This window comes from Drosophila santomea, chromosome 2L (genome assembly GCF_016746245.2).
Source record: "Drosophila santomea strain STO CAGO 1482 chromosome 2L, Prin_Dsan_1.1, whole genome shotgun sequence".
NCBI classification, from domain to species: Eukaryota; Metazoa; Arthropoda; class Insecta; order Diptera; family Drosophilidae; genus Drosophila; species Drosophila santomea.
In genome coordinates this window covers 7,192,626-7,211,213 of record NC_053016.2, presented here as the reverse complement: position 1 = coordinate 7,211,213, position 18,588 = coordinate 7,192,626, and the positions used below count along the sequence as shown (strand labels likewise).

At 45.8% G+C, this 18,588-nt stretch overlaps 5 protein-coding genes across 7 annotated transcripts; 4 read left to right on the top strand and 1 right to left on the bottom strand.

Annotated features, from left to right (window-relative positions):
- The first annotated feature begins 4,748 nt into the window (after positions 1-4,748).
- Positions 4,749-9,057, top strand: LOC120458442 (lipase 1). 3 transcript variants are annotated; one of them, XM_039646087.1, is made up of 6 exons: positions 4,749-4,977; positions 5,207-5,384; positions 5,615-5,880; positions 5,933-6,055; positions 8,091-8,219; positions 8,286-9,057. In XM_039646087.1, the coding sequence occupies exons 1-6, from the start codon at positions 4,870-4,872 to the stop codon at positions 8,694-8,696; spliced, it is 1,215 nt and encodes a 404-aa protein (XP_039502021.1). In that variant the 5' UTR covers positions 4,749-4,869; the 3' UTR covers positions 8,697-9,057. The 3 variants fall into 3 exon arrangements, with proteins under 3 accessions (XP_039502021.1, XP_039502020.1, XP_039502022.1); XM_039646086.2 differs by having other exon boundaries at positions 5,933-6,082; positions 8,286-9,055; XM_039646088.1 differs by lacking the exon at positions 5,933-6,055 and having other exon boundaries at positions 8,286-9,056.
- LOC120458443 (aminomethyltransferase, mitochondrial) lies at positions 6,196-7,515 on the bottom strand. The gene is made up of 2 exons (XM_039646089.2): positions 7,035-7,515; positions 6,196-6,972 (listed from the first exon to the last, which is right to left on the bottom strand). The coding sequence occupies exons 1-2, from the start codon at positions 7,491-7,493 to the stop codon at positions 6,214-6,216; spliced, it is 1,218 nt and encodes a 405-aa protein (XP_039502023.1). The 5' UTR covers positions 7,494-7,515; the 3' UTR covers positions 6,196-6,213.
- Positions 9,058-9,591: 534 nt separating the features above from the next.
- LOC120458441 (lipase 1) lies at positions 9,592-11,647 on the top strand. The gene is made up of 5 exons (XM_039646085.2): positions 9,592-9,940; positions 10,318-10,495; positions 10,561-10,916; positions 10,986-11,123; positions 11,182-11,647. The coding sequence occupies exons 1-5, from the start codon at positions 9,737-9,739 to the stop codon at positions 11,623-11,625; spliced, it is 1,320 nt and encodes a 439-aa protein (XP_039502019.1). The 5' UTR covers positions 9,592-9,736; the 3' UTR covers positions 11,626-11,647.
- A 1,521-nt stretch (positions 11,648-13,168) lies between these two features.
- LOC120458528 (uncharacterized transmembrane protein DDB_G0289901) lies at positions 13,169-15,853 on the top strand. Its single transcript, XM_039646202.1, has one exon. It carries the CDS (start codon positions 13,184-13,186, stop codon positions 15,578-15,580), a length of 2,397 nt encoding a protein of 798 aa, XP_039502136.1. The 5' UTR covers positions 13,169-13,183; the 3' UTR covers positions 15,581-15,853.
- Positions 15,854-16,707: 854 nt separating this feature from the next.
- Positions 16,708-17,870, top strand: LOC120458139 (glycine-rich cell wall structural protein). The gene has a single exon (XM_039645683.2). It carries the CDS (start codon positions 16,738-16,740, stop codon positions 17,773-17,775), a length of 1,038 nt encoding a protein of 345 aa, XP_039501617.1. The 5' UTR covers positions 16,708-16,737; the 3' UTR covers positions 17,776-17,870.
- Positions 17,871-18,588: the final 718 nt, after the last annotated feature.

The window sequence follows — 18,588 nt, the reverse complement described above, 5'->3', positions numbered from 1 at the left end:
GCCATCCATGGCCCGAGCCCCCTGCTAACATCATTAACTGTTGCCCATCCAAAGAGGTCGATGCACCGAGATGGGTAACTCGGAAATAAGTACTGCTCAGACAATGCCAAGTGCATTTGTGAAATGCACAGGGAGAAATAGTCTATGGGGTTGTCTCATACTAATAACTTTAATTATAACTACACAATTAATTATCTTCTTATAGTATGTAATAAAATATGTTTAATCAAACCAAACCATTTCAAATAATCTGTAATAATATTATCACTAGTTTTTAGATGATTTTGTACTTGGGTACTTATATTTAAAGTCTAACAAAAATATTTATTAATTTGTAACACTTAATTTAATGTGCTTTTTAAATCAAATGAATTTTTCGCTGTGTGCGGGTGATTAAATTCCACATTATATGGGTTCGACTTACATTGCTTTGGCCCCCAACTCTTTGCGCCATATTAACTGGGCTTATTTATTAAACACGTTCTGGCCAAGCACAGCTGCTGAGTTGACTGGGTCTGCTGACTCCGGCCTCTCCATCGAGTGCTTCCATTTGGGCCAGAACGTGTGCATACCAAATGGGATCCTGGCCAGGTCCTGACTCCTGGTTCCGACCATTGCGAAACATGGCTCGCTGACCGGCTGTTTGTGGCCTCAATAAATCAAGCGGAATTAAGTCATCAATAATGGAAAGACATAAAGCAGCCAGTCGAGCACTAGTTGGAAGCTGTTTGCGTTGCGTAACGAGAGTGGGGGAGTTTGGCTGAAAAATACTTCTGAGGGCCATAAAGAAATGCAAATTGTTGGGGGATGTGTTCAATATGTCGGTTCTGCGAAACGAGGTCCTTAATGTTCAACAGTTGTTGAACTAGTTGCAAAATAACAGCTCAAAGAGCTCATTATGCTTATTGGACAAACATGTACGCAGCTTACTTGTTTCAAATAACCTGATATCTCAAATCTTTTGGTACTCCGATGATTTGCGTTTCGGACCTTATATTTATACTAAAGCGCTGATTAATTCCATGTCGTTTACTCGGAATCGAAAACAATAAACATTGGCTAATTGACTTAAACAAATTGAAGATCACTTTGTTGGGTAATTTCTGGTTAGACAACCCGGATTGTCTCAGAACTGCTAGTAATCAACATGAAAAAGCGAAATAAAAGGCCATAATGATTATTTATTAGCCGGTCGGTGATAAATATGTAAATAAATTATTGCCTCTATCGGTGATTTTGTGTGAAATACTAACTCACAATTGCCTAGACTTTAATGGCTAATAGGGGGATTTCCTCGAATGCGATTTTCATCCCGGTAACTGAGAGTTGAATTTCTCAAGTGACGTATTCAGTGTAATTTATTGAATTGACTTCTGTGGATGCCTGATGAAATGACATCATAGCAAAATATACGCCGCACGTTCGACGAGAATAAAAAGTATAGTAATTAAAAAATATATACGTCGACTTGATTGTTATTATTCTGACTTGATTCAGTCTTCCAGTTTGCCTGGCTTAATTAGAAACTCATTCACATGAGCGACTTTGAGTTTCCATTCACACTTGGCATTAATCTCGGCCAGATGGCTCATTTCTCTTGGCCATTCTTTTGAGTCATTTAGCCCAGAATCAAGATACTATGCGCACGTTTCTTGGCTGCTTTTCTTGTCAATTTGGTCTCTCTGTGAAGACAAATTCATAAATATTTTAATTAAAATTCGAGCGAGTGGCGAGGCCAATGTTGTTCTAAGTTAAGAAGTTTTCATTGCAGGCTCGGAAAACGGAAACGTTTTCTACAACGTCATCAGAAACGCATAACATTTCAGAAAAGGGGGAAAACAGGAAGCAAACTTTTTGGCGCAAGTTCAGCGAAAGTTTCGCTGCAAAGAGAAATTTAACTAATTCCATTATGCATAAAAGTGTAAAAAAAAGTATATAAAACGGCATTTGGAAAATGTTAAACAAAAATGTGAAAACTTTGCCCTTGTTGCAGCGCCGGGCCAATGGAATTTTCCTTGGCTCGGACACGGCAACGTGGAAATTTGCTGGCAGAACTTGCTTTAATTCCGCTCGAAAACTCACGTTTTGTTTACCTAAAAGGCGCACATAATTCGGCGAATAAATGCTGGGCACTTGATAGCTAATAAAGGCTTGAACTTTGCCAAATTCCAGTGTAAGTGCTAAGTAGATATTGAAGCTTACCCAGCAAGGAAAACTGTTTAAATTCAGCAGCTTAAAGTTTGGCATTCCAAAACATCTTTAAAATTGTATTGGAATGAATACAGGTTATGTTATGCATTTAATAATTCACTGTGTGAATGAACTTGCACAATCACTCCACAGCAACCATTTCAATAACCTACCCCAAGTGAGTACAAAGTCTTTTTCATCGAGCATATTCAGACAAAAATCCTATTTATAACCAAAATGAAATCATTAAGCGGCTTTTACTGTCATCGCAAATGGCACGCAAACATTTCAAAAGCAATTCACAGTCAGGCATAGGAAATAATAACAAATACAGAAGCGAGTTCCGTAGGCGGAAAACAGGGAGACGACCCACCGAAAGTTGCCATGCAATTGAGTTGAAAGACAAACAATGGGAAAGGAAAACTCTGCGGAAAAAGGGAAATCGAAGGAGAGGCCCCTGTGAAAAGCTGTTGCCACAATAAACGACACGATTTTTTCACTCACTTACCCAGCAAGCGCCAGTGAGTTCGTCAATTACATTGATTTCGTGTGCGGTTGTGTCTCTGCGAGAATTTCCACCTGCCGGAAAAGCGCAGCGGAAACGGGAGTGAAAAGTCAGGGCGGACAGACAGAAGCAGAAAACCCAGCCGTTGCTATTGTCACCCTCGTCGCATTTTGATTTGTCTATCTGTCGTTTAATAATACAAAGTGTCTTTTGCTGCGATTCCTTTTCCGAATATTTTCGACAATTTCCATTGACAACAACGACGGTGATTGACTTTTGTTTGCCATCACCATTTTCATTACTATTTTCATTTTCCACGTCCCATTGTCTGGCCGTTCCTTGTTTTGCCGCAAACTTGTTTACCTCGATGTTATTTACTCGCCATAATGATTTTTCCATCAAGCGCTTAGCATCGCAATCGAAATCGCAGTCGTGTTGGCCCATTGTTGGCGCCCCAATTCACCTGTGCGCCAAAAATGTCAATTGATGCGTGCCGAGTTCGCTCCATTCGGCCCCATTTATGGCTCATGTTTTACGGGGCGTAAAAAGTGTCATTAGAGCAGATAAATACGTGTAATTTGTGCACAGTCCTATGGGTGGGAAATCACCTAAAGCGATGATGTGTGTTTCACATGATTGCAAATTTTAAATTGTATCTTTGGGGTGTCTGTTCTATTATCGTATTGTATCGAAAGTACATTTACGGGGGTGCCACAAAATCAACTCCGCTTTGAATTCTATAAATAACAGACGTCTCGCAATATAAAATATATATTGGTTTACCTCTTTGATTCAATATCGAGTAATTGTATAACCTTTAAAGTATCTTTTGAAATTGGTATTCATTCATTCCTTCTATGTGGAGTACCGACTTCACCGATTTGAATATGTTGCCATCGTTCCCTCTACCATGAGTCTGCATAACTCTGGTCACCACTTCCTGAATTCGTAGAATGCTTTTTTAAAATTCAGTAACCGCAGCCAAATTAATTTTCAACTGACTGCCGCGTGGGCGTGACAAATGCAGACAAAGTAAATTGCATAATTGCAGCTTTATTAAATTTAATAAAAATTCATACATATGCCAGTGCCGACATGCCACGCCCCCCATCCGACGGTCAGTGGATCTCGCACCCCTTATTCACATCCGTTAATCGACTGCACTTTTGCAACCCGTTGACTGCGCACAGATGCTACCGCCTTTATGACAGGATTCCAGGACTCCAGGATCCTGGCAGAGATGCCAAAGAACGAATGCCCGAAAAAGCCTCATATACCCATATGACGGGAGGAAGGCCCGTGGATCCTGGGCCCAGGACCTGTGGCCAGTGCATGTCCTTTGTTGCCAGTCGCATTCGTAAACCCCACACCTTGCCGTCCGCAGCCTTGTGGTTATTTTTTGCATTCACATTTTTGTATTCCATTTAATTTGGCGCTGCTCCTGGCTTTGGCCCTTTATTCGGTTGCTTCTTTACCCATCCTGTCACTTTCGAGCGTCATTTTAATAAAGTTCGCCGCGATTTTTTGTTGTCCGGGTAGTCAATTGTAATCGCCCAGCGATAAGTAAACAAACGTGGACTGGGCATCCCTCTGCTCTTGAGTTGCAATTGCAGCTCGATGGCCGAGTGCTTTCGCATTTTCCTCTTTCGCAGACTTTTCCCCCTCTGCGAGTATGAATATTACTGAGTGATAAGACCAGGGGACTGCAATTAATTGTGAGTGTTGCCATACGGATCCCTCTGCGAATGTATGCGGATGCTGGTGCGCTGGCATAATTCAATCTATTTTATTTAAGCTTTCCATTAAGCTTTATTTAATTGCGAGTGCATTGCCTGGCACTTGTCTGGATATAGTGAATAAAGTATATAGATTAAAGTGGTATTACTTTAACTACGGCTTACACTTGGGTAAGTCTTTAAAGCTCGAGTCATAGAACGAATTGGTGGTTCAGTAATCTATTTAATAATTAATTGTTATAAAAATTATTAAAATTTTTTATATTCCAAATACTTTATAGCAAACAGCAGGCTGTTATTAGCTTTTTGCACACGACCAACCATTTTGCTCGATAAATTACAATTTTGAGTGCTTAGTCAAGTGTAAAGATGATCTGGGGAGCCGGGCAATTAGTGCATCCAAGTGGGGCTGGCTCCCGATTCAGTTGAAAGGGTGAAATGGGTGGGTTAGGCTGCATCGGCGCCATCAAAGTAATGCTCATCGTGTGTGCCATTGGCAGAAATGCCCACTCCTCTCCGCCGGAGTCGCGTTACAAGTGGACTACGGTGAGTGTCCGGCTAATTGCGACTACCCTTCCTTCCCCTAAATACACTAAAAAAGGTACATTATTATTCTGGTTTCCATTTTAGAGAAGAATAATAAATAAACGTGTGTTAAACACCACCATTAAATTCCTTAATATTTCTAAAATATATTTTAGCTCGTAGTTGTTTTTATGTTGCTTTGACCATTGTATATACTCGGAATAAATTTCTTTCTGTGCTTCGCTATCAGATGGACTGGCTGGAGGCCCAGAATGTCAGCCACGAAGTTCACAATGTGACCACGGCGGATGGCTATCAGCTGCAGGTGCAGCGCCTACCGCGTCTGGGAGCTAAGCCTGTGCTCCTGGTTCACGGATTGCTCGGTTCCTCTTTGGGATGGGTCTGCATGGGGCCTGAACGGAGTTTGGGTAAGCAAGTGGGCACCTGCGGTAACATTCGTACACTTAGGTACAAGCCAGTAGGTTAGTTGATCCAATTTAAAGAACTTATTATGTATGATGATATGATAGGATGCGAATTTTTCCTGACAATCTATTTGACAGTAGATTTTTGAATCTATCACTCTAATTGTGGCTGTACTGAACGCACTTTGATATATCTGTATCCAATCCAATCCAATATTTTTTTCCGTGTACAGCCTTCCAGCTGCACCACCGCAAATACGACGTGTGGCTCGCGAATCTGCGCGGAGTGGCGCCCTACGGACGGCAACACATCGACTTGACCGACGTGATGGTCGAATTCTGGCGCTTCAGCTTCCACGAGCATGGCGCCTACGATTTGCCGGCCATAATTGACCACATGGCGAAGGTCACAGGCGGCGAGCAGCTGCAGAGGGGAGAAGGTTCTGGGGCGGATGGGGAGGAAATGCACCATCAGGTGGTACTAATTGGACACTCCCAGGTGTGTATGGCGGGTCAGCTGGCTAACTCAACCTTTCTAAACATGCTCTTAGGCCTTTAATGCGTTCCTAGTGCTTTGCGCTGTGCATCCGCGCTTCAACCAGCGCATACAGCTCATCCAGGCACTGGCACCTCTGGCTCGACTGCATCGCCAGGTGAGGTTCGACTCCTTCCAGGTGCGCCACCTCATGAAGTTTGTCAAGGTAAATGCTAGGAATTTTAAGTAAATAGTTAGCGTATATATGTGATATTTCGCCAAGATTATGATCATTACAACCTTAGCCTGAACTTCCATTTAGAATTAACTTCACCACTCTTATTTTATTTCGCGCCTTTATTTCTTTGGCCTGTTATAATAGTTGGCTTTTACAAAAGGCATTTTGGTGACTTCGGCCTCGTAGAGCTTGTCTCGAACCTTGAACTCCACCTTTGTGCCAGGTGCCTTCAGGTTCTCCGACACATATCCCATAGCAATGTTGCGTCCAGCACTAGGACTTGGGCAGCCACTGGTCACCTGACCCACCTGCTGACCCTGGCTAAAGATGGCCACTCCGGAACGAGCTGGCGGTGGCTTGGTACCCAGCATCTGTAGACCCACCCGCCTCCGACTGACGCCCTCCTTTAGCTGGCCGAGGATCACATCAGCTCCTGGAAAGTCTCGGGTGGAGCGGCGTCTTTTCGATACCAACCATGCCAGAGCCGCCTCTACTGGTGTCGTTTTGGAATCGACATCACTGCCATACAGGCAGAGACCCGCCTCCAATCGCAGGGAGTCTCTGGCTCCCAAACCAGCAAGTTTGAGGGTTCCACTCTCAAGAATGGATTCGGTGAGCTTTTGTGCTTGGCTGGACTCCACCGATATTTCCACGCCGTCCTCTCCGGTGTAACCACATCTCGTGATCCTGACATTGGGAATACCAGCCAAGGTGGTAACGAAGGACGTCATAAAGTAGAGTTGATCCAGAGAAGCATCCTTGGCAAGTAGCTTCGATAGTTCCTTGGCCACTTGAGGACCCTGGACGGCAACTAGGGATTGATCGGTGGGTGTGAGGAATTCAATTGTAACATCCTTGCCTTGGGACTTAAAGTTATCCTGGGAAATCAACGTATATATTATCCAGCAAAGGTACACTGCACTATACGATTTGAACTTACCACTGCTGCACTCATTATGCCCATGTCCTGTTCTTTCATCGCCGCATTGGAGACCACATACAGCTCCTTCTCGCTGACTTTGTTCACGATGAGATCGTCCAGGATGCCGCCCGCCTCGTTGGTGAAGACGGTGAGGCCACCACTGCCCTCCGGAGTGCCCAAGATGTCCGCTGTGCAAACGGACTCCAGACAGGCGGCCGCATCCTTGCCGAAGACCCGGGTCTGCAGCATGTGCGACACGTCGAAGATGGAGCCCACCTGGCGGGTGTGCAGGTGGGAGGCAATAATGCTCTGATCCGTATACTGAACCGGCAGGGCATAGCCTCCGAAGTTCACGATCTTCCCGCCCCTCTGCACGTGGAAATCGTAGAGGGCGGTGCGTTGCCCCTCGCCGGCGGCGGAGGAGGCGTGGCGCAGACCGCCGAGGGCGGTGGGCAGTCGATAGCTTAGTCTGAACATCACGCGGTGACTGAAGCCCGGATCGAGAGCACTGCCAAGACCTGTTCTAGGTGATACACTCCAAGAAAATTTACTTAGTTTTGAAGTACAATTTAAGTTTTTAGTTACCTACGTTGCTTGAATTACTATAGATATAAGGGTAATAGTATTAGCCAATGTGGAGCCTATCGTGATTTAGTTTAGGGTTTAACAAAGGTGTTTGCTCGAGAAAACCAATAGTTTTTCTCAGTGTTTTTGATAACACCCTGACCGCTTGACATCGCCCCAGAGATAGGAAACTTCTGAGAGTATGAGAGACTTGAGATTATTTAGAGAAATGAGTACACTCGGTGATAACCCCCTGGTGCGACTGTAAGTATGTTTTGGTGGATCTTGACGCTGAGGAAAGTGAAACAAATCAGCTGAGTGGAATCTATTCCAGTGGAAATTTTCTATGAAGAGCATTTGGCAAGAGGAGATAAGCTAAATATTGAATTGATGGCTATTAATAGTTTAAGAACTGAACTACTTTATTAATAATATTATAATATAGTTTATTTTTTCAATGTTCGGGTCCGAACCTTTTGAATTTTTTAAAGACGTTTGTTTTCCTTTCAGAAACGCCAGAAGGCAAATAAGTTCGAGATCTTTCCACCCGGCTACTTTCGAAAAACATGCCAAGCCAAACGAGATCTTTGCGAATATTACGCCAAGCAGCTGGCAGGCAGCGCCCAAAACAACAAAAAGGTAAAACATGAATATAAATTGAATCAGTTCGATTTTAATGGGATACTTTAAAAATCCCATTCTCAGCTGTTGGAAGCCTTCAACTACGAGTATCTACTGCAAGGCGGTTCCCCGCGGGAGATCAAACACTTGCAGCAGATATGGAAATCGGGCGACTTCATCTCCTACGACTTCGGAACGGCGGAGAACATGCAGGTATATCACAGCGTGGAGGCCATCAGTTACAATATAAGCCAGGTCACAGTGCCGATCATATTGTATTTTGGGGAAACCGATGCTATTGCCACGCCGGAAGGAGTCCACGCGATATATGCCAGAATGCTGAAGTCGGTGAAGAGTGTGCAGAGGATTAACTCCAAGAAATTCAATCACTTGGATTTCCTGATTTCCGGCGATGTGAAGAGTCTGGTCAACGACAAATTAATCGAGCAAATGGAACAGTTTCTCGAGGGGCGGTTGCCCTACGTAATTGAATGACCGCCAAAAATAACAAAAAAGGTGCCGTCAAAGACCCATTATAATGAAAATAACACAAAATAATTGCCAGCGAAATGCTTTATTTACCTGGGCAGTGGTCCAAAGTGCCAATTATGTAATGCGGTAGCCAAACCATAAAAAATATACATATGGATGTATAACTCAACAAGGCAGCCGCCACAACTGGTCGACACTTTTACTTTCTTTTGATGGCCAACAATAAAACTATCTGTTGTGCTGGCTTTAGCCAAAAGGTTTCGGTTATTAAGTCATTTCGATAATGATAATTATCTTAGTGGAAATGTTTGGACCGACTTTATAACGGTGGGTGGTAGGTGCACCTTATAAACAAAGTACCTTTAGTATCTTCATTGTCAAAAGATACGTATTTATATCTCTTAGATTTCTGTTTTCTTCAGCAAATAATTAAATTGAATTTGTATTACAAAAAAACCATTTGGTGCTTTATATATTTCATCCCTTTGTGTCATCACAAAAATCGTGTCTGCAGTTTTGTGAACATTTGTGATTGATAAGATACTTGGTGGCTCCATTGAACATGGTTTAATTTGACAACTGAGTATGTCTCCGGCTCGACGCTTCACTGTACTTGCTGCACTTGATAAGTTTCTTGTTTCCGATTGATACGCCCTACGCATTCGAAGTATACCCTCCCCTCGGATACCCTCTGATTTGTACCCATATTTAATTAACTGGCCGAAAAGGTAAAACGCAATCGAAATGTAAACAAAAGAAGCTAACACGTCACAGTGCGCAATGTTGTTGTCTGATCGAAAGTTTTTCGTATTTCGGCATTCTTTTTATTATTATTTCTTTTTTTTTGTTTTTTGTATTTGCTGCAGGGTCTCTGCAGAAGTTGGTCGGTGTGGTTTTTGTAATCGGCGATTCAAACCGTTGACAGTTTTCGAATTGGTCTTCAGTTGAGTTCGTGTCGCGCTGCGTTGAGGTTGAGGTTGAATTCCTCCCAGAGATTCGCTTCCGTGAAAGTGAAACTTGCAGATACTTGTGGCTAAATCAAGATGCGGTGCAGCCTGAGGATGCGGCTGATCCTGCTCCTGGGACTTTGTGTATTCATCTCCAGGATCCAAGGCCAGCTGATTGGTGGCGAGGAGGACGAAGAGGACGAGGAGGAGGAGGAAGAGGAGGAGGAGAGCGTGGAGGACGAAACGCCGGAAGACCGACTGCAGCGCAAGAACATCAAACAAGATTCGACTCTCAGTGTGGTAAGATATTAAAAAAAAACTTTCGCTGTATTTAAAAAAAAATTATTCGATTTTTCATTAAATACTATTTAAAATTTGATGCTTAACATTTTTTTTTGTAACGTTTTACGTTTTCTGATGATTATTTACATATGTGTACTTTTAAAACCTAAACACAATATCTTATAGCGTAAATTCAAGCCTCTTTTTTAATATAACAAAAAAGTGCCAATATGTACATATATGTATCTATATCTTAAAGAGGCAGTTGTTTTATGGAAAATAATGACCTGCTCTTCCGAATTATTACCGAAAATTCCTTTCATAGCGAAGTGGAAGATTACTCCTCTCCGTGCGGCCATTATCATCACTTCACTTCTCACCCATTTCGTCAACAGGACAAATTAATCGCCAAGTACGGCTACGAGGCGGAGGTGCACCATGTGACCACCGAGGACGGATACATTCTCACCATGCACCGCATCCGCAAGCAGGGCGCCCCGCCCTTCCTCCTGCAGCACGGACTCGTGGACAGCTCGGCGGGATTTGTGGTAATGGGCCCCAACGTGAGCCTGGGTAAGTGCCATCCGCGTCGTCCGTGATTAATGGCCAAGTGATTACGACCGAAGTCCACTTTGCAGCCTACTTGCTGGCCGACCACAACTACGATGTCTGGCTGGGAAACGCGCGGGGCAATCGCTACTCGAGAAACCACACCACCCTCGACCCGGATGAGTCCAAGTTCTGGGACTTCAGTTGGCACGAGATCGGCATGTACGACTTGCCCGCGATGATTGATCACGTGCTAAGGGTCACTGGATTCCCGAAACTGCACTACGCCGGCCACTCGCAGGGATGCACCTCCTTCTTCGTGATGTGCTCCATGCGTCCTGCCTACAACGCCAAGGTCGTCTCCATGCAGGCCCTCGCCCCCGCCGTTTACGCCAAGGAGACCGAGGACCATCCCTACATCAGGGCCATCAGCCTGTACTTTAATGTGAGTAACGTTGAAATAACATATTTATAATACTTCCCTTTACTAATACTTAAAGCAACATTTTTGCAGAGCCTGGTAGGCAGCTCAATTAGGGAGATGTTCAACGGCGAGTTCCGGTTTCTGTGCCGGATGACGGAGGAGACGGAACGCCTGTGCATCGAGGCAGTGTTTGGAATCGTGGGTCGCAACTGGAACGAGTTCAACAGGGTAACACCATGCTTAAGTTACAAAAAGAGTACAGATTAACTTTCGAGATATGTTGCAGAAAATGTTCCCCGTGATCCTGGGTCACTATCCGGCAGGAGTGGCTGCCAAGCAGGTGAAGCACTTCATCCAGATCATCAAGAGCGGTCGCTTTGCGCCGTATAGCTACAGTTCGAACAAGAACATGCAGCTGTACAGGGATCACCTGCCGCCTCGCTACAACCTGAGTATGGTGACAGTGCCCACTTTCGTGTACTACTCCACCAATGATCTGCTATGCCACCCCAAGGACGTGGAGTCCATGTGCGATGACCTGGGCAACGTGACGGGCAAGTACCTGGTGCCGCAGAAGGAGTTCAACCACATGGACTTCCTCTGGGCCATCGATGTGCGGAAAATGCTCTACCGGCGTATGCTGCAGGTCCTCGGAAAACTGCCTGAGGGCTCGCAAGAAGAGGCTAATCGATCCAGGAGGGAAGTCCGCGGACGATTCATACGGTCTTGAGTATGTTTAATATAAGTTGTAATTTTAGGTATTTATTTGGACAATAATTTTATAAGCAAAGCTCAGAGCTTCGTATTTATTACCATTTCATTTATTTAGTTTTCTTATGTGAGAGAAATCTGTGCCTAAAAGTGTATAGTTAAATATGACATACCGTGTCGATTTCAGATTCATATTAAAAATAAGAAAGCTTCTTGACTTCTCCCAAATTAAATATTTATTTATTTATTTGCTCTCCGTTGTACTTTGCTTTAAATATGGAAAAGCAGCCCGCATTTGCATAGCATTTCGCATTCTCAAGTGTGCATGGCCAACTCCGGCGGAAGCGGAAGTCAAGTGTTTCTTTCGCCCCACAAAAGTCGTAACAGATTTTGCATCAACATCAGCCAGCTGGCGGGCCAAGATACATGCATTTGTAAGCAGATTTCCTGCAAGCACAATTTTCCATTTTCCCCAGTGCTTTCTACTAGGCCAACAGCTGACACCGGGGCCCAGAAGCTGCCACATTTCCCGCCTTTTCCACACCCCCGCCAGCTCCACGTTCTGGGGCTCTTAGCCCACATTGTCTCTCCATTTGCATTTGGGTGGAGCTCAGCACTGCTCAGCTGCGCTTTTCCTGCAACACCAGCAGCCAAGTTAAGTGAAAAACTGTGTCTAAGTTGGCGACAATGGCAACTGGCTCGTGGCTCAGATCGATTGTACAGAACCGCATTTTCCAAGTTCTCTACTCATTATCAGTATCATACCCTAAAGAAAAACTTCCGTGTACAGTTTTTAAGCTGTAAGTCTTGTTCTACTGGCCACACATATAATATATTACTGAGAATTCGATTATATTTGTCGACGTCATAGCAGATTGATTGAAATTGATTGTGGGATAAATATAGACACGAAAAACTTGAATAACTTAATGCGATGCCAGAATACTCTGTATGTTTTATTGGGCGTGAGTTGGATATTTTTAGGTAAGCTATAAGGTAATGAAATATTTACGATGCAGGTATAAAGTATCTATATGGTATTAAGATGCATTTGCACTTTAGCAAGATGATATAAAATAAAATGTATGAAAAGTTCCCTGTGATTAATTCTTCCAGATCGGATTGACCTTAATTTTGCAGCTTCTTCGTAGCACGTGTTTTATTTATACATTTGTGAATCCCCTCCCAGTCAAAAAACTATGATAAATGTTAAGGAACTGGTTTCCGTCTGTTTTTTCGAATTAATTAACAAAGAAATCGTCACCAAATTTGTTTACTTACAGTTTAACCCCTGTTAAAGTTTTAAAGTTTTCCCATTTCTGCTCTTTCAGTTTGTCGCATTTGAGTTTATGGTAGTAATTGCATTTCAGATACCAACAAATTAAGACGGCGAAATGAAATGAACTCTTAACTAATTTTTATTTTTTTGGAGCTCTAAGGTATAGGAAAATGGGAGGTTCAGAGGAGCGATAAGCGAAGTTTACCTGTAGTGGCTTTGACGTCATGACTGCTAGGCGCATTTTCGGTTCTATAAAAGGTAGCCGTTTTCTCGGAAAGCAGTTAGTAAAATTGAGACAATGGCTCCCGCGGGATTGTATGTACTTCTGTCTGCCTGCTGCGTGTCCTTGGCATCCGCCGGATTTGGATTTGGCTTCGGTGGTGGCAGCCTTGGACTTGGAGGCGGAAACGGTGGTGGCTCTGCTCAAGCAAGCCTGCCTGGATTGAGTCTGGGTGGCGAGTACAACAGAGGATCTTCTGGATCGGTTCTGAATCAGGCTGCCAACGGCATTCTGGGCGCTGCTTCGACTGGAGCCAATGTAATCCACTCCGCCGGATCTGCAGCTGCCAATCACGGAGCTCAGGCTGCCAATGGAGTGCTAGGAGCAGCTGGATCTGGAGCAGATGCCGTCCACTCTGCCGGATCTTCAGCTGCCAATCACGGAGCTCAGGCCATAAACGGAATATTGGGAGTGGCAGGAACTGGAGCCAATGTAATCCACTCCGCCGGATCTGCAGCTGCCAGTCACGGAGCTCAGGCTGCCAATGGAGTGCTAGGAGCATCTGGATCTGGAGCAGATGCCGTCCACTCTGCCGGATCTTTAGCTGCCAATCACGGAGCTCAGGCCATAAACGGAATATTGGGAGGGGCAGGAACTGGAGCAAATGTTGTGTACTCGGCCGGATCGACAGCCGCTTCCCACGGAGCCCACAATGCCCACACAGTGCTGGGAGCTGCTGCCACTGGAGTCAATGCTGTACACTCTGCAGGTTCCACGGCGGCGGATCACCTACACAAAGCCTCTGAACTCGGCGGATCTGGTTCTGTTTCCCTTGGAGCTGGACATTTGAATATTCAGTCCTCTGGCAACAGTGGTGCAAAGCCGAATGCTGCACACTTGACCATTGGTTCTTCCGGCCTCACGGGTTCCAGTGGCCTCCATCATAGCACCGGTTCAGCCACTGTTGATGCAGCGAATGCAGTGCTGAATGCAGCGGGAGCTGGAGCAACCGGATCGTCCGGTGCCGCTCATGGAGCTCAAGTTGTCAATGGAGTTTTGGGAGTTGCATTAGCCGGAGCCAATGTTGTCCATTCCGCCGGATCAATTGCTGCCGCTCATGGAGCTCAGGCTGCAAACAAAGTGGCCAGCGGCATTGCCAATGGTGCATCCACCGGTTCCGGAGCCAGTTCTGGTCACTTGAGCATCGGGTCATCTGGAATTTCCGGATCCAGCTCTGGCTCACATGGCAATGGTCACTTGAGCGTAGGTACTTCCGGCGCCAATACAGCTAAAATCACTGGATCTTCGTCAGCTGGTGCACACCACACTGGATCAGTACAGGCTGGTTCTGCCAAGATCACAGCTGGACATGGAAAAATTGAAGCCACTGGCTCAAATTCCGGCGCTGCTGGTGTTGGTCACCTTGATGTTGAAGCCACTGGAGCCAGTGCAATGAAAACATCCTCCACATATCATAAAGCTGAGTCCTCGAAGTCTTCATCTGGCTCTTCATCTGGCTCAACCAGCGGTCAGCTGAGTATTGGGGCATCAGGAGCCACAGGTTCTGGCTCTGCTGGTTCCCATGGAGTAGGAAATTTGAGCATTAAATCGTCTGAAACCACATATTCGTCAAAAACCGAGGAATCCAAGTTTAGTGCTGGTCATGCCCACATTAGTTCTGGATCCTCAACCATTGAAGCCTCTGGAACACATGCTGGATCTTCCCACATCAAGACAGAACACAAGAAAGTGGAATCATCGGGATCGAGCTCTTCGCTCACTGGATCAGGTTCTGCTTCCATCGGTGCTGGTCATCTGAATATCCAACCTGCTGGCTCTACCGGATCATCCCAAACTGCTTCGAATAGCGCATCTATTGGTGTCGGACATCTGAGCATTGGAGCAACAGATTCCACCTCTAAGGGATCCTCTGTCCATGGCTCATCTGGTCACTTAAGCATCGGATCAGCTGGAATCTCTGGATCTGCTGCTTCAGGAGCTGGATCATCCAAGATCAACGCTGGACATTTGAGTATCGGAACCTCTGGAATCTCCGGATCTGCTGGTTCTGGAGCTGGATCAGCCAAGATCAATGCCGGACATTTGAGTATCGGATCCTCTGGAAATGCAGGATCAGCTTCCTTAGGGTCGAATGGCCTGTCAGTTGGAGCAAACGGATCGATTGGACTAGCCGGTGCCCACGATGCAGCTTCTCAGGCCCATGGAGTTGCCAGTGGTATACTGTCACCTGCTGTGGGTTCGGGAAGTCTCTCTCTCGGTGGTAACACTGGATCTTCGGGATCGAGCGGAGCTTCCAGCCAAGGAGGATATCGTCAGGGAAGTATCAATTTGGGAGGAAGCGGTCTAAGCCTTGGAGGCAATCTCGGTGGAAATTCCGGAAGTGTCGGATTTGGATTGGGTGGCGCTCACCTGGGAGGATCCATAAACCGTGGTGCTGGTCTTTTCCTTGGCTAATTTTAAGTTAGCTTTAATATTTTGAAGTATTCTATATTTAAATTGTATATGTAAAATTTCAACTCGACCTTTAAATTCTATGTTTAAATTGTACAAGTACTAATCTCTACTATTAAACCTTTTGCGAATGCAAATGAGAATGAATTTAATGGGCCACATTAGAATATAATAACACCATATTTTACTACTGCTATAAATAACGATTACTAAATGTGTGCTTTTAGATCGTGTACCAATTAAAATGTTCGCAAAATAAACATTACGATGGTGGTGCCTAGAAATGTTTAATAACTTTATATAATTCATCACTCTGTGTTGCGTGTGTATTTTCACTCCATCAAACCAGAGTGACGTAGAACCAAAGGGTCAATGTCGTAACCATCAACCGCCTCCGAATATCATCTAATTGAAAATCAATCTAATCTTGGCCGAGTCTGGGTCTTGATTCAATGCAACTGATTCCGAGGCAATCGATGATTAAAATGGTTTACATAAGACTGAGCGACTGAGTTCTGGATTATGACGAGGTCGAAATACCCTCTGCCTTGCTAACCCATGTCGAAGCCACATTTGATCTTCCATTTGGAATATGCTTATCTGTTTATTTTGGTTAATAAACAATGGAAATCGGGCTGAGCTTCATTAGGTTAATTCATCATTGCTGATGGATATCATGAATCTCCCGCGGGTTGCACACGCCTTTCAAATATTCGGTTCTCCCTAGGGTATATTGTAATTTCCGACTCTAGACAATCGAGAATATAAAAATGGAACTCGTTTGTGTTCTCCACGGGTGCAAATTACACTATGCAACAGGTGTGCGCTCTCACTTATAGTTATTGTTTTACAAAAGGGTTTTTACGATTCTCACTAAATTAGTAACTCAATTAACCAACTTTGTAACAAATAGTGTTTCGAAATGGGTAACCAATCCATTTGATTATACTTTGTTGTCCAGTGCAGTTTGAGTTTTTGCCTGGCTTGACCCTAGGATCTCAGCATTCGGAACGTGACTGGGTTCTGTTCTTTTTTCGCGCTCTGCGAAATTTTTGCAAGTATTTTGCTATTATTTGTGCTTTTTGCACATCGGATAGCCTCTTATAAAAGCCGGCATCTTTCCACGGAGACCAGTTAGTGAGCTGCAGGCAAAGCTTCCGATGCGTCTGTTTGTAGTGCTGAGTGTTTGTGTGGCGTTGGCTTCCGCCGGAGGTTATGGCGGTGGAGGTGGAGGTGGTGGCGGTGGACACGCCGGGGCATCCGCTTCCTCGTCCGCTTCAGCCGGCGCGATTGGCGGCGGCGATGGAGGCGGTAAGCTCGGCGGAGGTTACGGATCTGGAGGTCAAGGTTCTGGAGGACACGGATCTGGCGCCTTCGGCGGCTCTGGAGGCGATTTAGTATTCGGAGGCGGCGCTGGCGGAGGAGGTCCCTTTGGAGGTGGACATTCGGGCGGTGGAGTTATTTCCGGCGGAGGACATTCTGGAGGCGGAGGCGGAATCGGTGGCGGTCCTGGATTCGGATCAGGTGGACATTCCGGCGGAGGAATCGGTGGCGGTCCTGGCGGAATTGGCGGTGGAGGTGGCCATTCTGGAGGAGGTGGCGTAATAGGTGGCGGTCCTGGATTCGGAGGAGGTGACTATTCTGGAGGAGGAGGCGGTATCGGCGGCGGAGGTGGCCATTCTGGTGGAGGCGGTGGAATCGGCGGCGCCGGAAGCTCTGCATCATCTTCAATTGGAGTTATTGGCGGAGGTCACGGCGGCGGAGGATCTGGCTTCGGACCGGGTGGAGGAATCGGAGGAGGACACTCTGGAGGAGGTGGCTTTGGCCCCGGCATTGGAGGCGGTGGGGGTGGCTTTGGCCCCGGCATTGGAGGCGGTGGAGGTGGCTTTGGTCCCGGCGGTGGAGGCTTCGGACCCGGCATTGGAGGCGGATCCGGTGGAGGACACTTTGGAGGTGGTCTTAGCCACAAGCACAAAGGCGGTGGCGGATACAAAGGCGGCTATGGAGGAGGTGGTGGCGGCGGTGGCGGTGGCGGCTACGGAGGTGGACCTGGAGCTGGTTTCGGAGGCGGACCAGGTGGTGGTGGTGGCTACGGAGGCGGACCAGGTGGTGGTGGTGGCTACGGAGGTGGCTCCGGAGCCTCTGCTTCAGCCAGTGCCAGTGCTTCGGCAGGAGCAGGCGGCGGCTATCATGGCTAATCTGGAGTACCCGGTGCGGAATATACCTGTAATTCTCCCAGTGGCTTAAAGTATTACGTCAATCAAAATCAAATATAGTTTTTGTACTCAAACAATTATGGTGTAAAATCTATTTACTAGACACAATCATTTTTAAAACCTTAAAAGTTTTTATAAAGATTAAGGACTAAGTGTATGAAAGACACGTGATGTCCTTGATGGTAACCCATTTATTCTTCGAGCAGTTAAGAAAGACTTTTCCCGTTTTTGGCGGTCGGCAAATCTGGCATGCAAAGTTGCCGCCAAAATTAATGGCCTATTAGAGGGAATGGTGGTGTGGTTTGGAGTTGTATTTGCGCCAGCCGAAGACATTGATGCCACTCATGGCCACATAAATCTCTTAAATGGCCAGGACAGACAGCGCTGTTCTTGAGTTTTATGTGTCCCCCACAAACATTTATCATTAAGCAAAGTTTTACTATTGCAAATTGTTGCACACAAAGGCAACAAATTGAAATCTTAAGCGAGCTCCTTTGCCGCCGCCTTCGCCTCAGCTTTGGCTTCACTCGCAGGCTGAAAGTGCACTTTTATTGCCGGAGGAGCAGCATCTGCTCCTGGGCTCCGAGGTCTGAAGTCTGCAGCCTGGAGCCTGGGGTCCCAAGTCCGAGGTCCGCAGTCTGCAGTCCGCAGTCCGGAGTTCGGAGTCGGCAATAAACTGCGAGACCAATTTGCACAAGGACGATGAACCCCTGCGGTGCAGTTTTGCGACATGGAGTCGGAAAAGCGGAAGAGCGGGAAAACCGGAAGTTGGGGCCAACAAACTGTTGGCGGCTT